Raw genomic sequence first — 24,582 nt, forward strand, 5'->3', positions numbered from 1 at the left:
GACATTGTTCATTTGTTCAGAGGGATGAAAGTGATTGTATTGTGTAATTACAGTTCAATTAGTTTAATGTCAGCAAATTATCAGAATCTATTCCAAGGGACTGTATAAACTTGAAGACTCTCAAGACAATCACAGATTTATTAAGGGAAGGTTGTGTCTGGCTCATGATTGAATTTCTTGAAGGGGACTAAGGAGAATCAGTGAGAGCTGTGCATATTATATAATTCACGTAGTTTTAACAAACAAGAAACTCCGTAGAAGAGTTCAGTGGGACAAGCAGCATTTGTGTAGGCAAAAGTTGCATCAAGACTGAGGAGAAATTGGGAAGATTGCAGGTCTAAGGCAGTACGGGGGGAGGGATGGGACAGAGGCTGGTATGGTGATGTGGAACCAGATGGGGAAGAGATGATTTTGGGGGAAGGGAAGGTGGGGAGGAAAGGCAAGTAGCTAGAAAAGAGAATTAGGTGGTTTGTGTGTATGGGAGAAAAAAAACTGAGGGGGTATATAGACCAGATATTGGAAATCTCCCTTGTTTATACCATTGGTATAATAGCAATGAAATGAAAAAGCTAGAAGCCCAGGTTCAAAACTGGCACTGTCTGTGAGGAGGTTGTAAATTCTCCCTGTGACGTACGTACATACGTGTGTGTGTGTGTGTGTGTGTGTGTGTGTGTGTGTGTGTGTGTGTGTGTGTGTGTGTGTGTGTGTGTGTTTTCGGGTGATCTGGGCTTCCTCCCACCCTCCAAAATGATGGATAGGGTAAGGGGCAGGTTTCATGATTCTATGCTGTAGCTGTATCATTAAAATGAAATAACATTAAAAATGAGGTTGTAAGCTACTTGGAAAGAGCAGTATAAATTGACATTGTGCATGGTGCAGACATGAGGGCTGAAGGGCCTGTTCCCGTGCTATAATATTTTGTGTTCTAATGTGAGATACCTTTTTATCAATTTCTGCACATCGGATGCAAAAGAGTGGGTTCCCATCTGGTAGATTTTCTGTGATTCTGAGTGTGGAATGCTTTATTAGTGACCATTCTCAGTTGAACCTTGATATGTAAGGAGGATATAGGAGGATTAGAGAGTAGCTCACGTTGTTTAAAAATGGCTCAAAAAGTAACCCTGGAAATCATAGGCTGGTGAGCTTGACATCAGTAGTAGGTAAATTATTGGAAGGTATTTTAAGTTTGGATATACAACATGCCTTTGTGCGTGGTAGGACATGTTCAACCAATCTTAGAGTTTTATTAAGAGGTTACCGGGAAAGTTGACAAAGGAAAGGCTATGGATGTTGCCAACATGGACTTCAGTAAGGTCTTTGCAAGGTCCCACGTGGGAGGATAGTTAGGAAGTTCAGACATTAGGTATTCATGGTGAAGTAGTGAACTGGACAATGGCTGGATGGGAGAAGCCAGAGGTTAGTGGTGGATGATTGCATCTCAGACTGGAGGCCTGTGACTAGCGGTGTACCTCAGTTATGCATTGTTTGTCATCTATATCAATGTCTGGATGATAATGTGGTAAATTGGATTGGCAAGTTTGCAGATGGAGATATTGTGGACAGCGAAGAAGGTTTTCAAAGCTTGCAGAGAGATCTGGACCAGCTGAAAAAATGGGCTGAAAAATGTCGGATGGAATTTAATGCAGATAAGAGTGAGGTGTTGCATTTTGGAAGGACAAACTAAGAAAGGACATATATGGTGAATGGTAGGTCACTGAGGAGTGGGGTAGAACAGAGGGATCTGGGAATACAAATACATGATTCCCTCAAAGTGGCGTCACAGGTGGACATGGTTGGAAAGGGACCTTTTGGCATATTGGCCTTCATTAATCAAAGTATTGAGTATAGGAGTTGGGATGTTATGGAAAAGTTGTATAAGACATTGATGAGGCCAAATTTGGCGTATTGTGTGCAGTTTTGGTCGCCTAACTACAGGAATGATATTGTGATAGCACTGATATGCCACAATTTACAAACAAATAAAGAATACACTCACTTGTTTCTTTCAGCACACCATGAAGTCGATTTTCCTTTTCATTATTCACTAGACACAACATTGCATTCTTCAACTCCCCAAACCCCATCCAGCTAAACACCTCTGACCTTCTCATTGGCTCACTGCCACACGGGTGATCCTGACATGCACTTTTCTACCAATAAAGGTAAGTAAGTGACAATATCAATAGAAAGAGTGCAGAAATTTACTAGGATGTGACATGGACTTCAAGAACTGAGTTACAGGGAAAGGTTAATAGTTAGGGATTTATTCCATGGAGGGTAGAAGAATGAGGGGAGATTTGATGAAGGTATTTAAAATTATGAGAGGGATAGACAAAATAAATGTAGGTAGGCTTTTTCCACTGAGGGTAGGTGAGATACAAACTGGAGGACTTGGGTTAAGAGTGAAAGGGGAAAAGTTTAGGGGGAACATGAGGAGGAACACCTTCACACAGAGTGGTGAGAGTGTGGAATGAGCTTCCAGCTGAAGTGGTGAATGCAGGCTCAGTTTTAACATTTAAAAAGAACTTGGACAGGTATATGGATGGGAGAGGTATAGAGGACTATGGACTAGGTGCAGGTCAGTGGGATTAGGCAAAAACATGGTTCGGCACAGACTAGAAGAGCAGAATGGGTCTGTTTCTGTGCTGTAATGTTTGATGGTTCTATTAAGAGCTGAAGATGATTGAGCCTAGGTCATTTCCCCAAAGGTTTCCTGGGGTGGAGTTAATCAACTTCTCATCTAGATTGGATTTCTTTTGACGACAAGCCTGTGCAATTTTCTACAATGTCTGGTAGATGCCATAGTTTTATCTATACTGGAATAACTTGGCTGGAGATGTAGTTGGTTTTGGAGTGCTAGTATTCAGTGATATAACACTAAATGATTAGTGTGCTCTCCATTCAGAAACAACCCTTTGCCTCCTGTCATCTTTTCAAATTTTGGTTCCATTTTGCCAACACATTTTGGACCCTATGCGTTTTAACTTTCAGAGCCACCCTGCTTTGCAGGACTTTGACAAAAGCCTTGCTAAAGTCTCTTGTATTCTGAGTCTCAGCTGATTTAGGCATGCATCTTATATGTTGCATTCATTACTTATATCCACCTGCATTACCACTTTCAGGAATCTATGTACATAGATACATCTGGTACTTAATCTTTAATGAATGAAGATTCTAAAAATATCTGCTAGGGCCTCAGCAATCTCATCTCTTGCCTCCCCCCCACCCCCATTGCAGCTTGAAATGCGTATCATCAGTCCTTGTGATTTATCATCTTTATTCCTTCCAAGAGATCTAGCACATCCTCTGTCTTAATTTTAATATGCACCAAAACATCAGAGTCCCTCACCCTGGACTCCACCTCATCCTTCTTCTTGGTACTACAGATGAGGAGGGTTAATTTGGGATATTGCCCTCATTGGCCAGCAACATGGATGGATTGCCTTTCTGGTTCTACAGGGGACAGACCCATCTCTGGTTACTCTCCTCCTCTTTGATATATTTGTCAAATGCTTTGGGATTTACTTTAATTTTTTCTTCTTAATTTTCTTTTTCAATTCTCTCTGCACTCTAGGGATTCTGCAAAAGAGGATTTTCTCTGATTTTCTACGATTCTAACAATCTATAATCAAAAAGGTACAAATTCTGGAAACATTCAGCAGGTCAGGAAGCTTTTGAGGAAAGAAACGCAAAAGCTAATTTTTCAGTCAGTAGTATTAGGAAGTAGCGATCACAAGTTGGTTTTAATTTATTGAGAACATGGGGTTAATGTTATGTCCTCCCTGGCCACAGGAGAGGTACCAGAGGATTGGAGAATGGCGAATGTAGTCCCCTCGTTTAATAGGGAGAATCCTGGAAATTATAAACTAGTGAGTCTTGCTTCAGTGGTAGGAACACTTTTGGAGAGGATTCTTAGGGACAGGCCATTGTCCACATTCTCCAATGACAAGTTTGACCTTCCACAGAAGCACAGACTTCTCAGTCAGTATGGACAGGTCATCCTTCACGAGCCTAACTGAATTTTTTGAAGAGGTAACAAATGAAATTGATTAAATAGAAGAGTGGATGTGGTATGTATGGATTTCAGTAAGGCATTTGACAAGGTTCCCATGACAGGCTTGTTTGGAAATCCAAAAGGCATGGGATCCATGGTACCATGGCTGTGTGGACTTGGAATCGGTTTGCCTACAGAAGGCAGAGGATGGAAGTTATTCTAACTAGAAGTCCTTGATTAGTGGCTATCCATAGAGATACTGGGAGCTCTGCTCTTGATTTTTTTTCAAATGACGGATGAAGAAGTGGAGGGGGTATATGTAACAGAATGGGTTAATAACATGATAAAATATATCTTTAAAAAAAGTACTGATTATGGGGGTTTAATTTAGGTATTAGTTTAGTCCGAATCATGGGTCCTCTACCAGCATCACCTACGGCTCCTAGAACGCTTCCATCAGTGCTGTCTCCGCTCCATCCTCAACATTCATTGGAATGACTTCATCACCAACATCGAAGTACTCGAGCTGGCAGAGTCCGCAAGCATCGAATCCACGCTGTTGAAGATCCAACTGCGCTGGGTGGGTCACGTCTCCAGAATGGAGGACCATCGCCTTCCCAAGATCGTGTTATATGGCGAGCTCTCCACTGGCCATCGTGTCAGAGGTGCACCAAAGAAGAGGTACAAGGACTGCTTAAAGAAATCTCTTGGTGCCTGCCACATTGACCACCGCCAGTGGGCTGATATCGCCTCCAACCGTGCATCTTGGCGCCTCACAGTTCGGCGGGCAGCAACCTCCTTTGAAGAAGACCGCAGAGCCCACCTCACTGACAAAAGACAAAGGAGGAAAAACCCAACACCCAACCCCAACACACCAATTTTCCCTTGCAACCGTGCCTGCCTGTCCCGCATCAGACTTGTCAGTCACCAACGAGCCTGCAGCAGACATGGACATACCCCTCCATAAATCTTCGTCCACGAAGCCAAGCCAAAGAAGTTTAGTTGCACTTCGCAAACAAACATCTCAGTAACATTTGACAAAAGGCATCTCATTTGAAATGCAAGATCTATGTCTGAGGTTGAGCCTTTATTTCTGCCAGGTGACTTTGAAGAATGACTTTAGAGTGACTTTGAAGAATGCCTATGAAGACTTCACAAGTAGGTGTTAATTGGGCTGATGATGTAGAATTGGAATGGGCTATTGTCTTTAAAGGAATAGATGTTCAGGCCCAGAAACTGCTGAGTGCCAGTGAACCAATTCTGGTTGAAGTTTGCTGTTTTAACAGGGGTCATGTGGTTTTGCAAACAGAGGGAAAAACAACATGCTATTCGTGTTGGAAAGAGAGAGAGGGACAGACAATCATTTTACAGCTGGAGTTGGTGTTGAAAGCTGAAAATTTTTGCAGGCCTGCTATAAGACCCCATTTGAAGACTGGTTTTGAGTTCTGAGTTCAACCTATTCTAAACCCTTGTAGTCAATTACAAGAGGATGTGGTTGGTTAATGTGTTTCTCCTTAAATAGGGAAAAAAGAACTCTTTGGTAACCTGGAAGAAGAGGTTATCTTTTTGGGAAAACCCATGAGGGGGCAAGTTTCTTCGGCAAGACACTGAAGTGGCTTATTGAAGGGTATCAGTGTGTATGTGCCTGTGTCCAACGAACAACGAATATCTCTTTCTCTGAAACCAACAAAGACCACCTTTTGTGGTAACAATTTAAGTTAAAGCATCAGAGCCTGGTGAAGATCATAAAATGTTACATTCTATGCACAGTATGGAAAATTGCCTGCTACCAGTGAACTTGGAGAAGTGAAAAGTGAATGATGGGACAGTGAAACAAAGAACTTTCCTGAACACATAAACATTACATACACGTGTGCTTAGAATTAGAAGGGGGTGAAGTTAAGTTGATAGTAATAAATTAAAGATTGATATTATTACATGTGAAGAAAATTAAAAACCTTTTTGTTTAAGTAACCGTTGTCTTTGTGAATTTCTGTTGCTACTGGTTTTTGGAGTCCTCTGGGCTCGTAACAAATGTTAGTGAGTTTGCAATGACATGAATGTAAATAGTGTAGAAGGTTGTCATATGTTACATTGGGGTATAGACAACATGCAGAGTTGGGTGGAGAAATGACAGATGGAGTTCAATCCACACAAGTGTGAAGTTGTGCATTTTGGAAGGTCAAACTTGACATTGGAGAATGTGGACAATGACAAGATTCTTAACAGTGTAGAGGAACAAGGGGATCTTGGGGTCCAAGACCCTAAATACCTCAAGTTGATCGGGTGTGCTGGCCTTCTTTAGTAGAGGAATTGCGTTCAAGAGCCGTGAGCTAATTAATGTTGTGGCTCTTTAAAACTCTGGTTAGATCACACTTTAGAAATTTGAGTTAAAGAGATTAGAGTTTTGTGTGCAGTTCATGTCGTCTCATTATAGGAAGGATACAGAGCTTTATAGAGGGTGCAAAGTCGATTTTCCAGGATGGTTGACCAAGCTAGAACTTTTCTCTTTTAGCCACAAAAGATCAGAGAGTTAATGGATTATGAAGCATATCAGAGGACATCTGTTTCAGGTGAGTGGAGGATAATTTAGAGGAGACATAGAGGTTTTTTTTAAACATGCAGAAAGATGAATACCTGGATTGGATTGCTGGGCAAGAGTGGTAATGGAGGCTGGTACAATATGAACATTCAAAAGAATCTGGATAGGCACATGGCTGTAAGAAAAATTGTGTGCACGTGTGTGTGTGTGTGTGGATGGGGTGGTGGGGGGGGAGTAATGGTTAGCTTGTTGTTTATATTGGTCAGCCCAACATCGTGGGCTGAAGGACCTGTTCCGTGCTGTAGTATTCTCTATTTCTAAAGTTAGGAATGGGATAAAGGGAATATTTGTCAGTCAATATTAGGATTGCCTTGAAGTACTGATGATGAAGCCATTTGGATAATAAGAAAACAAATTTGCTTTTTCTCTTTCCCCAATTCTGGTGTCTTTAAAGTGTAACATGTATTTCTTTATCCACAGCTGCTGCCAGGCCTGCTGAGTGTTTTCAGCATTTTCTTTTCTTGAACTCAACCTCTAACCCGAACTTGTTTGTACAATATTCATGTGCTGAGCCAGATAAGGGTAGGACAAATAGAGTAAATATCTCTAAGGAGTTTTGATAACCAGAGAGACCTAGGGGTCCTACTGCATGTTTTCCTGAAAGTGGCAACACAAGTACAGATAGCTCCAATTATCCAAAATGGTTGGGACCACACCTATGTCATATAAATAGTTTTTTCGGATAACTGGTCATTTTTTTAAAAACAGCCCAGTAGCAACAACAAGTCACTTGTATCAATGTTTAAACAACAACAAACAAAAAGGGAAGGCTTTTTAAGCATTAAAATAATGTTTAATTCTTAAAAAATGCTGGCCGTGGCCGATTCCCTATGACCCTGTCGCTGATCCCTGGGGAAGCTTCCTGGGGCCAGTGGAACACTCACTAGTGAGTTGGCAGGCTCCTGCCTCTCTGGTCATCGGAGCTTCTGACTCCGACTCCAAATTCTTCCTAAGCCTACCACACACACACACACACACATTGGGAAGGAACCTCACTGAGCCAGAGGTCCCGCTCCTGCCCGGGAGGCCGCTTTCCTTGATGCCAGGACAAGGGATTCTTCCAACTGCGTGTGACTGGGAGACAGTGGCATGCAGTTTGAGAGAGAGAGTTGGAGAGAAAAGTCAATAGGGGAAGGTAAAGAAAAAACTGAAAGAGAGAGGGGAGGGAGTTTCCTGATACAAGGACAATCGTCGTTCTAATTTCATGTCGTGTGAATTTTTTAAATCTTTGAGGTAATTTTGGCTCCGATTTATATTTAAAAAATTGGATAAATGAAGATTTCTGATTTGTTTCGGATATCCTCATTTATCTGAAATTTAAAAATAAAATTCAGATAAATGTGGATTTCGGAGAATCCGATTTTGGATCATGGGAGTTATACTGCAGATAAGATGATGAGGAAGACACTTGGTACGATTGCCTTCACAGATCAGGGTAGAGAGGATGTAAAAGTTAGGACATTGTCTTGCCATTTTACAAATGGTTTGGCCGCACTTTAATATTGTGCATTTTTGGTCACCACACTGAAAGAACAATGTGTGATTCTAAAAGTGCAGAGAAGATTCACTGGATGTTGCATGATTAGAGAACTTTAGTTATGGAAGAGAATGTTTTCCCAGGAGCTAAGAAGTCTGAGTGGTGACCTGATAGTATCCAAAATTGTGAGAGGCATAAATAGAGTAGATAAGATATTTCTCATAGCAAAGCTATCAAAAACAACAGGGTATTGGTCTAAGGTGAACTTGTAGTTTAATGGCTAGCATTCCAATTATGTTGGCTGCTATAATGAAAGAAATGGTTTTTATCTTTTGCAAGAAATGGCTGGTCTTTATCCATTGTTTGATTTGACTGTTTTCTTGGTAATAGATTAAATGTTTAGTGGTTGTTGAATAATAATGCTTAATTTAATGAAAATTTGACATTAAAATACAAACCTTACCTGCGTCATTTAGTGTTGTGTGGTTGAACATGTGTTTTTAAAAAATATATATATTTTGTATAGAAATTTGAAGAGGTTAATGAAAAAAAATCCTTGAATTTTTAAAACAAAAAGTCAACATATTGATTGTGGTATAATGTTTCTAAAATGCATCTCGGCATTAAATAATAATCTGGATATCTGTGATTTTAATATTGCTGATCTTTGAATATTTATATTCTCTTGAAAGATAGTTATATTTTAATTGAGCAGGGTGGGGGGGGGATCTTCCATAAACTACAAGAATATATATGGGAAGGTGTGAGTGGATTTGAAGGAGATCCTTTTTCCATCCAGAGAGGTCAATACCTGAAACATGTTGCATTGCCACAAAGTGGTGAAAACAGTCACAAACAGCGTTAAGAGCTATGTCAATGAGCACATGAAGGCTACGTAATAGGTGGGATTGATGTGGATGGAACCCACTGGTTGGCATGGTTACAGTGGCCCAATTGGCCTGTATGACTCTGACACCATGATTTTTTAAAAACCATTTGAAAAGTTTTTATTTTATCCTTCAAATTATTTGTGTGTGCATGTACCCCTCACAATTTTATATACCTCAATCATATTCCAAAGACATATGGGGTTAGTAGGTTAATTGGTCACTTAGGTGTATTTAGGTGGCACGGGCCAAAAGAGTCTGTTATCTTAATTATCTCTAAATTTAGAAAAATCAGGTTAAATTAAAGTTATCTCTTCTCTTAGCCTCCTTTGTTCCAGGGCAAACAGACCTAGCCTCTCCAGTCGCTTCATAATTGAAGGGCTCTATCCCAGCTGACATTTCAGTGATTCTCCTCTTCCATGCCATCATTATCCTTCCTATAGTGTGGTGGCTAGAACTGCATATGCTTTATATAGTTGGAGTATAACCTTAAAACCCTTGTTGTCAATCCCCTGATTAATAGCTAGTCTCCCATAAGCCTCTTTAACCAAGTTGTTTATCTGCACAGTCACTTCAAATGATCTTTGGAATTGTGTTCCAAGTTCCCTTTGTACATGCAAGGACCCCATCTTTTGTGGTGTATGTCATCGGTACTTCCAAAATGCATCAACTCACATTTACCGGATACGAATTAAACTCCATCTGCCATTTCTCAGGGCATTTCACCCTGCCACCTGAAACTCCCCTCCAAATTATCAACAACTCAATTTATCTTTGTCATCTGCGATCCTTCTTGCATCAATATCCATAATCTAATTTCCTAACTGATGTTGCAGATTTACATGAAATGCTGGGTGTAAACCTGAAGATGTTGCAGTGTTACGAACTAAAATAACCTTATTGGTACAACGAAGGAATAGCAATAGAAAATTCACCAGAGAATGGTAAATTCAAAATAATGGTTTTTATTCAACTATTAATAACATAATGTTTCTTATCTCTAAACTTAAACTATCTTAAACCCTACTATGCACAAATGTAAATATGTGTGTGTAATTAAATTCAAACCAATAGAGTTTAATCTTTACTATGAAAAAGTCAATTTTAAAGTCCATTTTCAAACATCTTGTTGAACTTGAGGATCTTTTTAAATTGCAGTTCAGAAGTAATTGTGAGGCACTATTAAACATTATTATCTTCAGATCTCATTAAACTCACGTCTTTCAGAGAGATATTTCTTTTCACGAGTGTTTTCTCAAGTTTCCCCCATCTTGTTTCAGAACTGTGATCTTTCTGATGATTTCTTTCTCAAACAGGAATGACCATCTTTCTAGGTGCAAATGAGGCTGCCACTCTTTTCTTAAAAGAGCAGTCGGAAGTTGTTTTACTTATTTATAAGCCACTAATGTTGGGTATCTCCTAAGATAAGGTGATAGAATATAGAAGAGCATCGCCCTCTCTTCCCGGAGACAATTGTTTCAATCCTGTCTTTTTCAGGAAGGTCAGTTTGCTTCAGTGGTGTCCAAAATGTCTCTCTGCCTTCGTTTTATGGTTCTCTGACATTATGTGATGTGACATCACCACGATTTTAATTTCATTTCTGCAGAACTTCTTGCCTTTCTTCAAAACCACTCCATATCCTTAAAAATCTCTGATCTCATCTCATTTCCAAGAGGCTTAAGTGGTTTACAATTCTGGAAGGTCCAGCACATGTCATTCAAATAATACAGTTTTGAAACAGCTGCTAGCATAATGCTGATTGTACTCAAAAATGCTTTTAAGAACCACACATGGTACTTGAGTTTCAATTAAGAACACTTCAGCTTTATGGCTGTTTTCCCAGATGATCCAACTCCAAATTGACTTCTGTATGTAAAGGTCTGTGGTGTCTCTGTGTAACCCTGAATCCACCCACAATTCCCTCACTAGAAATATATTTAACTCTATTACTTGGTTTACTAAGAAATATCTATTTTGTAACTAAAGATTTTAACATTAAAGATTAACACAAATCCATTACACTGTAGAGTACAGAGAGGCATTGCTGAAATGGTAGGGTCTAATTTTGTTGAGTAGTAAACTACTGGTTGTTTATCAAGGATAAACAGCTATCAAGGATTGTAACATAAAGTTGAAAGGCCCAATCATATTAGCCAACGCCTCAGCATGAGTGTTGGAAATAAACTTTGTTTTAAGACTTCAAAGGCAGCGCATTCAGTGGGAGTCGAGTCATACTGCAAGAGTGCCTAAGATGATAATAACTTAGTGCAGGTAGTTACATTGGGGATCCATCCACTGCCTGCAGAAGTTGATTAATCCCAAAAAGCTCTCATTTGTTTGGGTTGTGTGGTACAGATGCTTGGACAATTGGGATGATCCAGTCTTCTGTCTGCTGCACTAAGTTGAATGCCAAGAAATTTGACTACTTTTTGACCTTGTTTTACTTTATGGGGAGGGAGAATGTAGCCCAAATTCAGCAGAAAATGGGGGTCTGTGCCTTTTGCTGCATGGGATGAGTTAGCCAACAGTAAGTAATTGACAGACTCAGTCTATGAACTATAGTGGAACCTCCTGGCGGTTGTAGCTCCTGCAACTGATGGTAAAGTGATGGAGAAAATATCGTGGGAGATGTTATGGGAACATGCATCAGCGTGTTACATCATAAAAGGTGTTACATTTGTATTCAGTTAGACGCCATCTTGATCAAAATAAAGAGTGCTTACTGTTTCAGCAATTACAAGAGAAATACACAGCAGAATTGGTGATGAAGATCAAAACAAAAAATTTTACACTCTGGATGACGGAATCTATGGGATTTTGAGTAAAGAGGGCGTCAGAGGTGAGAATTTTATGGCAAAAATGACAACTGGGATGATGTCAAGCTGCAACAGGACAAAAGCACGTGTTTGTCAGCAGTTTTAAAAAACTCAAGACAACAAAAGAGAGAATAAACAGCACTGGCATAGCAGATTCACTTTGTTACTAACTTCTTCTTGGCTTGGCTTCGCGGACGAAGATTTATGGAGGGGGTAAAAAGTCCACGTCAGCTGCAGGCTCATTTGTGGCTGACAAGTCCGATGCGGGACAGGCAGACACGGTTGCAGCGGTTGCAGGGGAAAATTGGTTGGTTGGGGTTGGGTGTTGGGTTTTTCCTCCTTTGCCTTTTGTCAGTGAGGTTAGCTCTGCGGTCTTCTTCAAAGGAGGTTGCTGCCCGCCAAACTGTGAGGCACCAAGATGCATGGTTTGAGGCGTTATCAGCCCACTGGCGGTGGTCAATGTGGCAGGCACCAAGAGATTTCTTTAGGCAGTCCTTGTACCTTTTCTTTGGTGCACCTCTGTCACGGTGGCCAGTGGAGAGCTCGCCATATAACACGATCTTGGGAAGGCGATGGTCCTCCATTCTGGAGACGTGACCCATCCAGCGCAGCTGGATCTTCAGCAGCGTGGACTCGATGCTGTCGACCTCTGCCATCTCGAGTACTTCGACGTTAGGGATGAGAGCGCTCCAATGGATGTTGAGGATGGAGCGGAGACAACGCTGGTGGAAGCGTTCTAGGAGCCGTAGGTGGTGCCGGTAGAGGACCCATGATACGGAGCCGAACAGGAGTAACTAATAAGTAGAGAAAATGGCAGACAGACATTTTGGGGAACATAGAGAAACTGAAGACTGGAACATTTATGTAGATAGGTTTGACATGTACTGCATTCCCCATGATGTGAGGGATACTGAAACCTGCAATTAAAAACAGGCACTTTTTAAACGAGGTGGGGAATAGATCATACGGTCTGATCAAAACTCTATTGGCACCAGAAATCCAAATGCCAAGTCTTATATAAAGAGTTATGTGACCTTGTTGGAGATCATCTGTAATCGCTGAGAAATACTAATTCTACACTAGAAAGCAAAAGGCTGGCAAAACACTTAGCCAATATTTGGCTGAATTACATATGTTGTCCCAGATGTAGTTTTGGTGACTTGGAGAAGGCTTTGAGAGACATTGGTGATTAGTTTGGTGGACTGCCATTCCCAACAAACCTTGCCATATAACTCATCCCGGGAATATCCTCACATATATTCACTTCATTCTTTCAATCGTATTGATATCTTTCCTGTAGATACATGACCAGATCTGCACACAGCACTCCAAATTTGGTCTCATCAATGTCTTGTCAACTTCAATATAACTTTCCAACTCTTGTACTTAATACTTTTATCTATGAAGACCAATATGCTAAAATACCTCTCCATGATCCTATCAACCAATGACACCACTGTTCTACTACGCTCTGTGGTGCCCTGTCATTTACCCTGTAAGACCTACCCTGTTTGTCCTCCCAAAGTGTAACACCTCACAGTTGTCTGCATTAAATTCCATCTACTATTTTACAGCTCATTTTTACAGCTGGTCCAGATCTCGCTGAAAGCTTTGAAAGCCTTTCTCTCTGACCACAACATCCCCAATCTTAGGACCATCTGCACATTTGCTGATATAATTGTGATAGTACAGATCTATCACCAATGTACATAGTGTATATAGTTACTGTATCTAGACTGTGCTTACAGCGATTGGCTGAGAGCTAATCCACACCTATTGTCTGGGCCTTAAAGGGTTGTTCCCTAGCCAGGTCGGATCATTCCAGACTGGTCGGCCACCTGTGAAGAGCTCCGGTCTTTTGCTAATAAAAGCCTTGGTTTGGATCAACAAGTCTTTGGTTCTTTCGACGAGCTCTACAATTTTATTAGCAAAAATAATTTTTTTGAAAGGGATGGAGCGTTTAACTCGGCCAGAAAAACTTGATATCGACCCACAGTCAGCTACAGCCTTCAAAGCCTTTAACTTCTGGCTGCTGAACTTTGAAAAACCCGGAAGGGGCAACCCACCCTCGCAACCATGGTGATGGCCCGCCTCTCGCCCCCGTGCGGAACACTCGACGCTACCGCCGCCGCCACAGACACCCCCGGGGCCGCCGCTGCTGCCGCCGCCACCGCCACCCCCGGGGCTGATGCTACCGCCGCTGCTGCCACCGCCACAGCCACCCCCGGGGCCGATGCTAACGCCGCTGCTGCCGCCGCCACAGCCACCCCCGGGGCCGAAGCTACCGCCGCTGCTACCGCCGCCACAGCCACCCCCGCGGCCAACCAGGTGCTCACCCTAGTGTCCATCGCCGACGACCGCCAGGGCCCGACCGCCGCGACCAACGACCTACCCACCGCCAATCGCGAGCAACTACAAACCCCACTACTTACCATTCACCCGCCAACGCCGCCACAAAAGCACTTCCGGGAGGTGCTCCAACCTGCTCCTCGAGCGTTGACTACGTCATCCCGTTGCGTGACGTCATCCCGTTGTGTGACGTCATCGCGCAAAACTCCCCTGTCAACTGCTTCAATAACATTAAACCAGCAATGCTCTCATCCCCTCACCAGAGCAATGGAACTGATTAAAGTGCATGGACACAACACCAATTGCTTATTTGACTCTGGGTCAACTGACAGTTTTATCCAGCCAGATCTGGCTCTCCATTGGGGACTTGAGATTATCCCCACTACCCAGAGGATCTCATTAGCGACGAGGTCGCACTCGACTGGGATAAAGGGGTATTGCATCGCCACGCTGGAAGTACAGGGCGTGACGGTCACCCACTTCAAATTATTCGTCCTTCCCCAATTGTGCGCCCCAGTGTTGCTGGGATTAGACTTCCAGTGTCAGTTCCAAACGGTGTCCCTACACTTTGGGGACCCCACGCCCCCCTCTCGGTCTGCCATCGCCCCACTCCCGAAGCACCCGAGCAACCCGCCCCCGTGCCCCGGGGCCAATCCTGCGGCCTTTCCACACTCCGGATTGCCCTGCCAGCACTCTTCGCAAACCTTACCCCTGGCTGGAAGCCTGTGGCCACCAAAAGTCGGCAACATAGTTACGAAAACAGGCAATTCATTAGGAGTGAGGTGCGTAGATTGCTGGATGAGGGCATCATCGAACCCAGTTTAAGCCCCTGGAGAGCCCAGGTGGTGGTTGTCAAGAATGGGGAAAAACTACGGATGGTGGTCGACTATAGCCAGACCATTAACCGTTTCACGCTCCTGGATGTGTACACCCTGCCACGCATCACGGATGTGGTGAACCAGATCGCCCAATACTGCATTTTCTCCACTATTGACCTACGTTCGGCCTACCACCAGCTCCCGATCCGCTGCAAGGACCAACCATTCACGGCCTTTGAAGCGAATGGGCGGCTATATCAATTTCTCAGGGTACCATTCGGGGTCACGAATGGTGTCGCGGTCTTCCAGCGCGAAATGGACAGGATGGTGGACCAGAACGGGCTAACCGCTACCTTCCCGTATCTGGACAATATCACCATCTGCGGCCACGACGTGCAGGACCACGACGCCAACCTAGACAAATTTCTTCAAACTGCCCGTCGGCTAAACCTGACTTACAATTTGGACAAGTGTGTCTTCCGGACCACACGACTCGCTATTCTAGGTTGTGTGGTGGAGAACGGGATAGTCATGCCAGATCCTGACCGCATGCGTCCCCTAATGGACTTACCCCCCCCCCCCACATACCCAGAAAGCTCTCAAACGTTGCCTGGGCCTTTTCTCGTATTACGCCCAATGGGTTCCACACTACGCCGACAAGGCGCGTCCTCTTATCAAGACCACCTCTTTTCCCCTCTCGACCGAAGCCACAGCGGCTTTCGATCGAATCAAATCCGACATCGCTGCTGCGACGCTGCCCGCGATCGATGAGTCTGTCCCGTTTCAAGGCAAGAGCGATGCATCCGACTTCGCCCTGGCAGCCACCTTGAACCAGGCTGGTCGGCCTGTAGCCGCCTTCTCCAGAACCCTCCAGGGTCCGGAGAGTAGACACTCCTCGATCAACAAGTTGAAGCGGTGCATCGTTGGAGACATTACCTCGCTGGGAGGCGCTTTACACTGTTGACTGATCAACGCGCGGTCTCCTTCATGTTCAGCAACACCCAGCGTGGTAAGATAAAAAACGACAAAATCGCCAGATGGAGAATTGAACTCTCCACCTTTAACTATGACATCCTGTACCGGCCTGGTAAGCTCAACGACCCGCCTGACGCGCTCTCCAGGGGGACGTGCGCCAGCATACAGATGGACAGACTACGGAAACTCCATGAGGCACTCTGTCATCCAGGGGTCACTAGGTTTGCTCACTTTGTCAAGGCGCGCAACTTACCCTACACAGTCGAGGAGATCCGCTCCATGACCCGAGCCTGTTCGGTGTGCGCTGAATGCAAGCCCCACTTCTTCCATCCGGATAACTCCCACGTTATCAAAGCCACCCGCCCCTTCGAGCGTCTTAGCGTAGACTTTAAGGGGCCCCTGCCGTCGACCAACCGTAATACCTACATCCTTACAGCCATCGACGAGTACTCCCGCTTCCCATTCGCTGTGGCCTGCCCAGACACCACTGCCACCTCAGTGATACAGGCCCTTCACAGTATTTTCACCATCTTCGGGTACCCCAATTCCATCCACAGTGATAGGGGGTCCTCATTCATGAGTGCAGAGCTGCAACAGTACCTTCTGGAGTGTGGTATTGCTTCAAGCAGGACCACGAGCTATAACCCACGCGGTAATGGCCAGGTCGAGAGGGAGAATGCCACCATATGGAGAGCGGTTACACTGGCTCTCCGGTCTAAAGGTCTCCCCACCTCTCACTGGCAGGAGGTTCTCACTAGTGCCTTACACTCCATCCGCTCCCTCCTATGTACTGCAACAAATGCCACCCCCCACGAAAGGATGATCCTTTTCCCGAGGAAATCCGAATCGGGAACCACTGTACCGGCATGGCTCACCGTCCCTGGCCCCGTCCTTTTGCGACGCCACGTCCGGCACTCAAAGAACGACCCCTTGGTCGACCGAGTGACTCTACTCCACGCGAACCCACATTACGCCTACGTGGAGTTCCCAGACGGGCGGGAGGACACTGTTTCGGTGCGGGACCTAGCTCAGGACGCGGTAGACCCAGCAAACCCCCCAACTCCTTATTCTCCAGGCCCCGTGCCGCAACAGAAGGACCAACAGCACCCCAATGACCCGGGCCACCCTGCCGACAACACGACTGGGGAATTGAGCAACGGAGCAGTCGCACCCGACGAGCCCGCTGGCGACACCACTCCAGCGACCCCAATCCCGGCACCACGGCGGTCACGCCGGATGGTCAGACCCCCTGACCGCTACAGTCCTTGACCTACCCCTTCCTTTCATTCTCTCCCTCGTTTTTGTTTTTTTTTTCCCAGGTTCAATTCTCCAAGAAGGGGTGAATGTGATAGTACAGATCTATCACCAATGTACATAGTGTATATAGTTACTGTATCTAGACTGTGCTTACAGCGATTGGCTGAGAGCTAAGCCACACCTATTGTCTGGGCCTTAAAGGGTTGTGTCCCTAGCCAGGTCGGATCATTCCGGACTGGTCAGCCACCTGTGAAGAGCTCCGGTCTTTTGCTAATAAAAGCCTTGGTTTGGATCAACAAGTCTTTGGTTCTTTCGACGAGCTCTACAATAATTTACCACATTGTCATCCAAATGATTGGTACAGATGACAAACAACAATAGATCCAGGTCCAATCCCTGAGGCATACCACTTGTCACAGGCCACCTGTCAGAGAGGCAGTCATCTACTGCCACTCTCTGTTTTCTCCCACTAAGCCAATGTCTAATCCAATTTATTACCTCATCCTGACCATTGAGTGACTGAACCTTCTTTACCAACCTCCCTTGCAGGAACTTGTCAAAAGCTTTACTAAAGTCGGGGTGGGGTGGGGTGGGCGTGGCAAGATGGCGTAGAGACCAGATGTGTAATCTCTGCCCTCTCTGGTCAGACTTTTAAGTGTCCTTTTTTTAACCTTTTATTTTTAATTTAAAAATTTTAATTTTCAGTTCGGTATTTTGGTGAGCATGGCTGCTAATGCAGAAAAAAAACTAAGCATCGGTTACAAAAAAAAATACAGTTTCGAAGTGCAAAAGAATTGGGGCCTAAACGACCTGGAACAGGCTTGGATTCATTTTCAGTGATTCCCCAAGCTTCAACGATCGCCGGTGGGGACAAAAGCTATGGAAAAAAAGGGATGGAATAGATCTAAGATTAAATGGGAAAGAGATATCAACTTTACTTTTTCTGAGGTTGATTGGATAGATATTTGTTATGATAGTGTTACTAGATTGATAAATGTTCATTATGCAATGGTTAATTCCAATTTTTTTTACATCAATTGTATTTTAACTGAAAAGTTAAAAAAAAATATGGTTTTAGTGAATCAGTCTCTTGTTTTAGATGTGGTAATTTGGTTGGAACTTTTTTTCATGGTTATGTGTACATATACAATCTTTTTGGAAAGCAATTCAATTGTTTTTGGAACATTTGTATAAGATCAAAATACCTCTGGACCTGACAATATTTTTGTTGGGTGAGTTGAATCCTTTGAAAGGTTTGGAATTAGACAAATTTCAGATTGCTTTTGTATATTTAGCTTCATCTGTAGCAAAAATATGTATAGCAAGTACATGGAAAAATGCTAATGTTATTGATATTAATAATGGCATAATGAGATGAAAACTTGTTTGGTAATGGAAAAAATCATGTATGTTTTACATGATAATTATTTTTTTTCTTAATAAGTGGTCTTTATATTCAGAATATTTACATTTAGATTTACCTTGATTAGATTTTAGTAAATATATTTCAGTTTTTTTTTCTTTCTTTGGCTCTCCTATAGAGAGCTGGCTGAGGGGGAGGGGTTCTTTCTTTTTCTTTTTTCTTTTTTATATATATAATTTTTAATCGTTTATAATGCACTTTTTTTTTACTGTATGTAATAACCTTGTCGAACGAATAAATAAAGTTAATAAAAAGCCATACTAAAGTCCATGTAAATAATATCCATGGCTTTTCCTTTCTCAACTTTTACAGTAACCTTCTTGAAAGATGACAAGATTAGTTAGACATGACCTACCTTGCACAAAGATTATCCCTAAATAGTCCTTATTTATCCAACTACTTGTATATCTGGTCTCTTAGAATACCTTCTAATAATTTACCCACTTTAATGTGGACGTCACTGAAAAGTAGCATGAGCATACTGCCAGTACTCTCTTTTGCAATTATAAGGGAACTTATATTTTTAATATCTGTGTAAGGAATCATTCTAATTTTCTGCTCCATTTGCTGAGTTTCTAGATGGATCTGGAATTATTCATATTGGAAAAATGGCCATATTTGATTAGACCATCAAACATAAGCAGATTAAGTCCATGCATGTTTTCCTCCCCATTCTTCTACATTTCCGAATTTTCTGATGATTTTACCTCATTTATATTATCAACGTGTAATGGTAAAATTGCTATATATACTTTTAAAGCATTTTATTTACCAGTACAGTACTTTTTACTGTTACCATTTTTTGATGTGTATAAATGAATGTTTTTGCAAGATTTTTTGGGCAGGAGCCAGAAGAATATGCTGGACTCTTGAGAGACTAACTGGATTGTGCATAGATATTGTGTACAGAGGAAAAGAAAGATGTTTAATTTATGGAGAGATTTGATGGATAAAATTGCATTATCTTGTTTTTAATTGAGTTGTGTAACTTGATCCTTGCACGCAATCAAGTGAACTTTTTCTTTTTAAAAAAAAAATCCATTTATGGGCACTTTAGCCAGCCAAGATTAATGGGAACAAGATGAGAATATTGATTTAAATGGACAGGTTGGAAATTACGCTATTGACCGATGAAATGTTTTCAACAGCATACTCTTGCTATTTATGTTGGTGTTTTTATTTAAAGTGAATCTCTAAGGTTGAAATAAATTGAAACAAAATGTACCATCATTATACTCTGCTATATACAGTTTGGGAATTTCACTTTTGCTAAAAGATGAAAGATTCTTAATCAAGATTTATACTGCTTTTGAAATGCCACAACAAAATTAAGATTTAAATCAGTGTTAAAATGTAAATACTCCACCACATACAAGCTCAGTAAGATGACTTTAAACAAAGGAAGTGGAAAATCTCGAGGCAAATAGGCTCCACATTGCGCACAATGTCCCTTGAGCCATTTTCATCAGCGCTTGATTACTTCAAGTGTGGTTCCTGAAAGTATGCTGAGTTTACTCATTAAGTAATGACCGGATGGAAATAAATTATTGATTCTATTGGATTAATTCAGAAGCAAACAGTGGACACGTTTAGAAACTGACATTTTTGATGGAGGTGCTATTCGTGTTTGTGCATGAGCTCTGCTGGAGTGTTTGGGGCTGAAATGCTTGATTGTCTCTTTGTAAAATAAAATAGATTCACAAAAGATTCATTCAATTTTTATTTTTATTTCAGCCTCGGGTGGTGGCAGGGTTCAGAGGAACAGTGCGCTATGCATCAATCAATGCTCATAAAAACCGAGTAAGTAATTATGCTTTATTCAAAGATTAATATATGCAGAACATAAATTTGCTGACAATATTATGAACACAAATATATTATGTTTTATTTCCTTGTCTCTGGTGATAATGAGGAAAGACTAGAAGGACTGGTCCATGGTCACTAATGAATAAAAACTATTAAACATCTGCTATAAATGAAAGTTACAAGAAATGTACATAATTTAACAATGTTCCCTTTTTCCATTCTGAAACTGGAATATTGTGAAGGAAAGATATTAGTATATCTACAAGTCAGGATTGGATATCGCTTGGAGTTTGTTCCCAAGATGTTGTTCTCGGCTGTCATGTTGCAGAGGTTGCTGAGATGAGTTGTTGTTGGCTGTAATCTTGGAACATGTGTATCCTTCGGCGGGTGGATCCTGTCACTGGCTGCATTGTATCAGAGGTGTGGCAGTGGGTGGCTGACTTTTAGAGTAAATGGAAGTTATTGCTGATGGTGGAGCTGGATGGTGAAGACTTTCTTGAGTGTGAGTGAAGATCCTGTCACTGGCTGCATTGTATCAGAGGTGTGGCAGTGGGTGGCTGACTTTTAGAGTAAATGGAAGTTATTGCTGATGGTGGAGCTGGATGGTGAAGACTTTCTTGAGTGTGAGTGAAGATCCTGTCACTGGCTGCATTGTATCAGAGGTGTGGCAGTGGGTGGCTGACTTTTAGAGTAAATGGAAGTTATTGCTGATGGTGGAGCTGGATGGTGAAGACTTTCTTGAGTGTGAGTGAAGATGCACACATTCCAGTAGATAATGAATATTCCATTACGCTCCTGTCTAGATTTATTCTTGAGGTTTGGGAGCCACTGTGATTAACTAGCATTTAACAACTAGGTATTTTACTCATTGATTTCAAGAAAAAGTCATCCATATTAATGTGGAACTGATTTTATTTCTGTCAGCTAAATAAGATTGAGCAGTCTTTCTTCCCTTGTAACAGTCCAACATCATATTGAGTCCTGCAGATGATAGAAGGATTAGTAGTCTAAGCATGAAAAGTTTTAGCCTGTGTCTTGTTCGTAAAGTCGAAGATTTGATTTGATATTTTAATTAGCATCTTACAAATGTGATCCTCAAGGACATGTTGAGCTGCACCATAGTGAAGAGCTGATGTTTTCCATTAAACCTTTTTGAGGGTGCGACCTATTTCATCAATCTATTATCCAGTGAGTAAATAAGTATTGCCTTCAGATGGGGAATGTTGAAATACAATCAACAAAGCAATAATGATGGAAAGAAATGGAAATCCTTGTCCTCATATTTTGTTCATTTTATTCTAATGCAATCCTACCTGCAAATACACCTCCCACCTTTTACCTTTCAATATTAGAAAGCGATAATTTCTTCAAGAACATTGTGATGTATTCCATTGCTCCCTTTACATAAACATTTTTCCATGTCCTCCTCCTGTGGAACCAACGTTGGGTCATTTTCTTCCAAACTCCAGTGTATCAGAGGTGTGGCAGTGGGTGGCTGACTTTTAGAGTAAATGGAAAGATAACACTCTGAACCTCCAAATGCCCATCACTCTAGTCCTCCAGCCTACTTTACCTCTGACCTCTTCTACTTCATACCAGTTTCCATTTAAACTTAAAACAAGATCCAGGAACACTGGTCCCACATGGTTGGCTTCTGAACAGAACACTTGTAATTTCAGAAGATGAGCATTTTTTAGATTACTACTACCCACTATTTTCCTTTAGATAATTCTTTTATTTGCTTCAGCTCTGATCCAATCTTGTTTTAATCCCCATTGCCACTGTTTTTCAGCTTCGTCTGATCATAAATCTTACTGTCTCTTCAATCTGAAACGTGATCTCAGTTACATTTTTGCAGCCACTGCCTGGCCCAGAGTCATTTCAACATTTTCTGTTTTCACTTCAGATTTCTTGCATCTGGATTTCTTTTTGCTTTCAAACGACTTTGTCTACTTAGAGAAACACAAAAATTGTTTCTGCTGGAATCTTGAGCAAATGATAAGAGGCTGGAGAGACTTGGTGGGTCAGGAAGCATCATGAATAGAAATGGTCAACGTTTTGGGCTGGAACCCTTTATTTGAAAGGTCAATTCATTTTTTTTCTTAAATTTAAATTAAAAAAAAATTAAATATTGTAGCGTTCATGCTATGTGAGTGTGGAGAAGAACAACACACAAATCAAAGTATTGAAGTCGAGATTGCACTGGCCATCTCATTTATTCGGGTCCCAGGCACTGACGTCAGGGTGTGAGAAACACAGCTCACTGATTAAATAATTTCACAGAGTCTATAGGTGAAGCGATATAACCTTTCATTCAACGTTCTTGCAAGAGTGGGTGTCCTTCAGAGAAGGCACACTCACTGATATTCAACAACCTTTTTTTAATACATTTATTTGTGTTAATAACCTCTCCTTTGTTAATTTAATTGGTTATCCTTTGTTAATTTAATTGGTTAGTTAAATGAGTAATTGATATGTTAGTTTAACCTATCAAAAGCTGTTCCTCTCCTCGTCTTCAAGCCCACACTTGTTTACTTCTCCCATTTTCATAATTTTTGAGACCCCAACTCTTATTTATTCTTATTCTTATTTGTCACATGTTCTTTTGCAGTTTTTTAATATATCAAGTTGGCCTTGCCTGCAACCTCTTGCAGGAACTGTCCTTCCTTTCTATTCTAGCAGGACCCCCGCCCCTTTTCCCCTCTCACATCTCCTCTCTGTGCAGCCTTTGTTGACACTGATGATGACATTTTACTGAAACAGCACCTGGGATCATTCTCACAAGGGCACCGTGTCAGCGTTCCCGCCACAGCTTGTTGTCTTCCTGCTGTGCAGAAGGTCACCTGGGATGACGGCCGGTATCACCCCAGGTCTGCACAGTCGCCACATTCGTCGCTCATTTTGTGGGCTGGCCCGCATCTCCGTGCGCGGGCCGGCCCGCGACAATGTAAAGGTTATTTTAAAGAAGACAATTCAGTTGTGGATTTCACTTGTTGTACCAATGCATTCATTTGAATATGGAATTCATAGGAACAGTCCTAATCGAATGAAATCTAAATATTTGTTAATTTTGTAATTTTATGCTTGAAATGTATTGGTTTATTTTTATAGTCCAAAATTAGACTTTTACAGGATGCTGAACAGTAAGACTTCCCGTGTAAAGGTTAAAACCTTGTGTTTTTGATTCTTACTTAATTTTGTGCCTATCCCTTTAAGAAAAAGTATTGTTTATCATGTTACCATAGTGATTATGACATCATAACCAAGTGGACCTCATTCAGTGAGCTTGCTCCTCATTCTTCGACTTTTCTTTGAATTCGTCTTATTTCATCTTATTCCGTTTTATTTCTTGTATCTGTTTAAGTTGAATATCGTTGTATCATTATACAGTAGATGCTTTGTGTGTTCATTATTATGAAAATCTTAATGCAAAGTTATGCAAAAATGTTTATCTGTTTTATCTGTACTTAATGCTGCATCTACAAACTTTGGTGTAGTGGATTAGTCAGATAGTAATTCAGAATATTGTCCTCAGATTTCTTTGAAGATGACACGCTTTGAAATTGGGAGATATTAGAACTTGGAAAGTGTCGTCTATACCCTGCACAGAAACATTCCTTACATATGAAGGAATTTGAGCCCTAAGTTTGGTGACCCATACTTGGTTGTGCAGTTTGGAACCAAGCCCTTCAACCCATCTTGCCCATGCCAACAAAAATGTCCCACCTCCATGATGAGCTGAACACTTTCTATGCCTGCTTTGAAAAGGAGAACTCAAAAGTGCAAGAGAATTCTTGCAAGGTCTGAGGGGCATCAATCATCCCAGTCCCCAAGAAGAGTGAGCTGCCTCAACTATCACCCAGTAGCACTCACATCTCAATGCTTTGAGAGGTTGGTCATGGCCAGAATTAACATGTATCTGAGCAACGGATACAATCTGAGCAATTTGCCCATCATCACAATTGTTCCATAGCAGATGCAATATCACTGGCTCTCCACTCAGCTCTGGATCACCTCGACAGTAGTTCTCACAAATGGTTGCACTTCATTGACTACAGCTCAACCTTCAACACCATTATTCTTTCAGTGCTGGTCAACAAGCTCCAAACCGTGGGCCTCTGAACCTTGACTTCCTCATCGGAAATCCATAATCAGCATGAATTGGAAACAACATCTTC

At 42.0% G+C, this 24,582-nt stretch overlaps 1 protein-coding gene across 11 annotated transcripts in view; it reads left to right on the forward strand.

Annotated features, from left to right (window-relative positions):
* The window catches only part of LOC138753854 (tau-tubulin kinase 2-like), a 250,204-nt gene that overhangs the window by 120,020 nt on the left and 105,602 nt on the right, over nucleotides 1-24,582 (forward strand). For 8 of the 11 annotated variants that reach the window (XM_069917342.1, XM_069917349.1, XM_069917348.1 and 5 more), the window contains one exon: nucleotides 20,333-20,398. In XM_069917342.1, the coding sequence (XP_069773443.1) occupies nucleotides 20,333-20,398 (66 nt within the window). Of the gene's footprint in view, nucleotides 1-2,065; nucleotides 2,163-6,509; nucleotides 6,568-9,845; nucleotides 9,905-20,332; nucleotides 20,399-24,582 lie in introns of those variants that run through there. The other 3 variants (XM_069917351.1, XM_069917350.1, XM_069917352.1) reach the window with 3 other exon arrangements.

Source organism: Narcine bancroftii, chromosome 2 (assembly GCF_036971445.1).
Source record: "Narcine bancroftii isolate sNarBan1 chromosome 2, sNarBan1.hap1, whole genome shotgun sequence".
NCBI lineage: Eukaryota > Metazoa > Chordata > Chondrichthyes > Torpediniformes > Narcinidae > Narcine > Narcine bancroftii.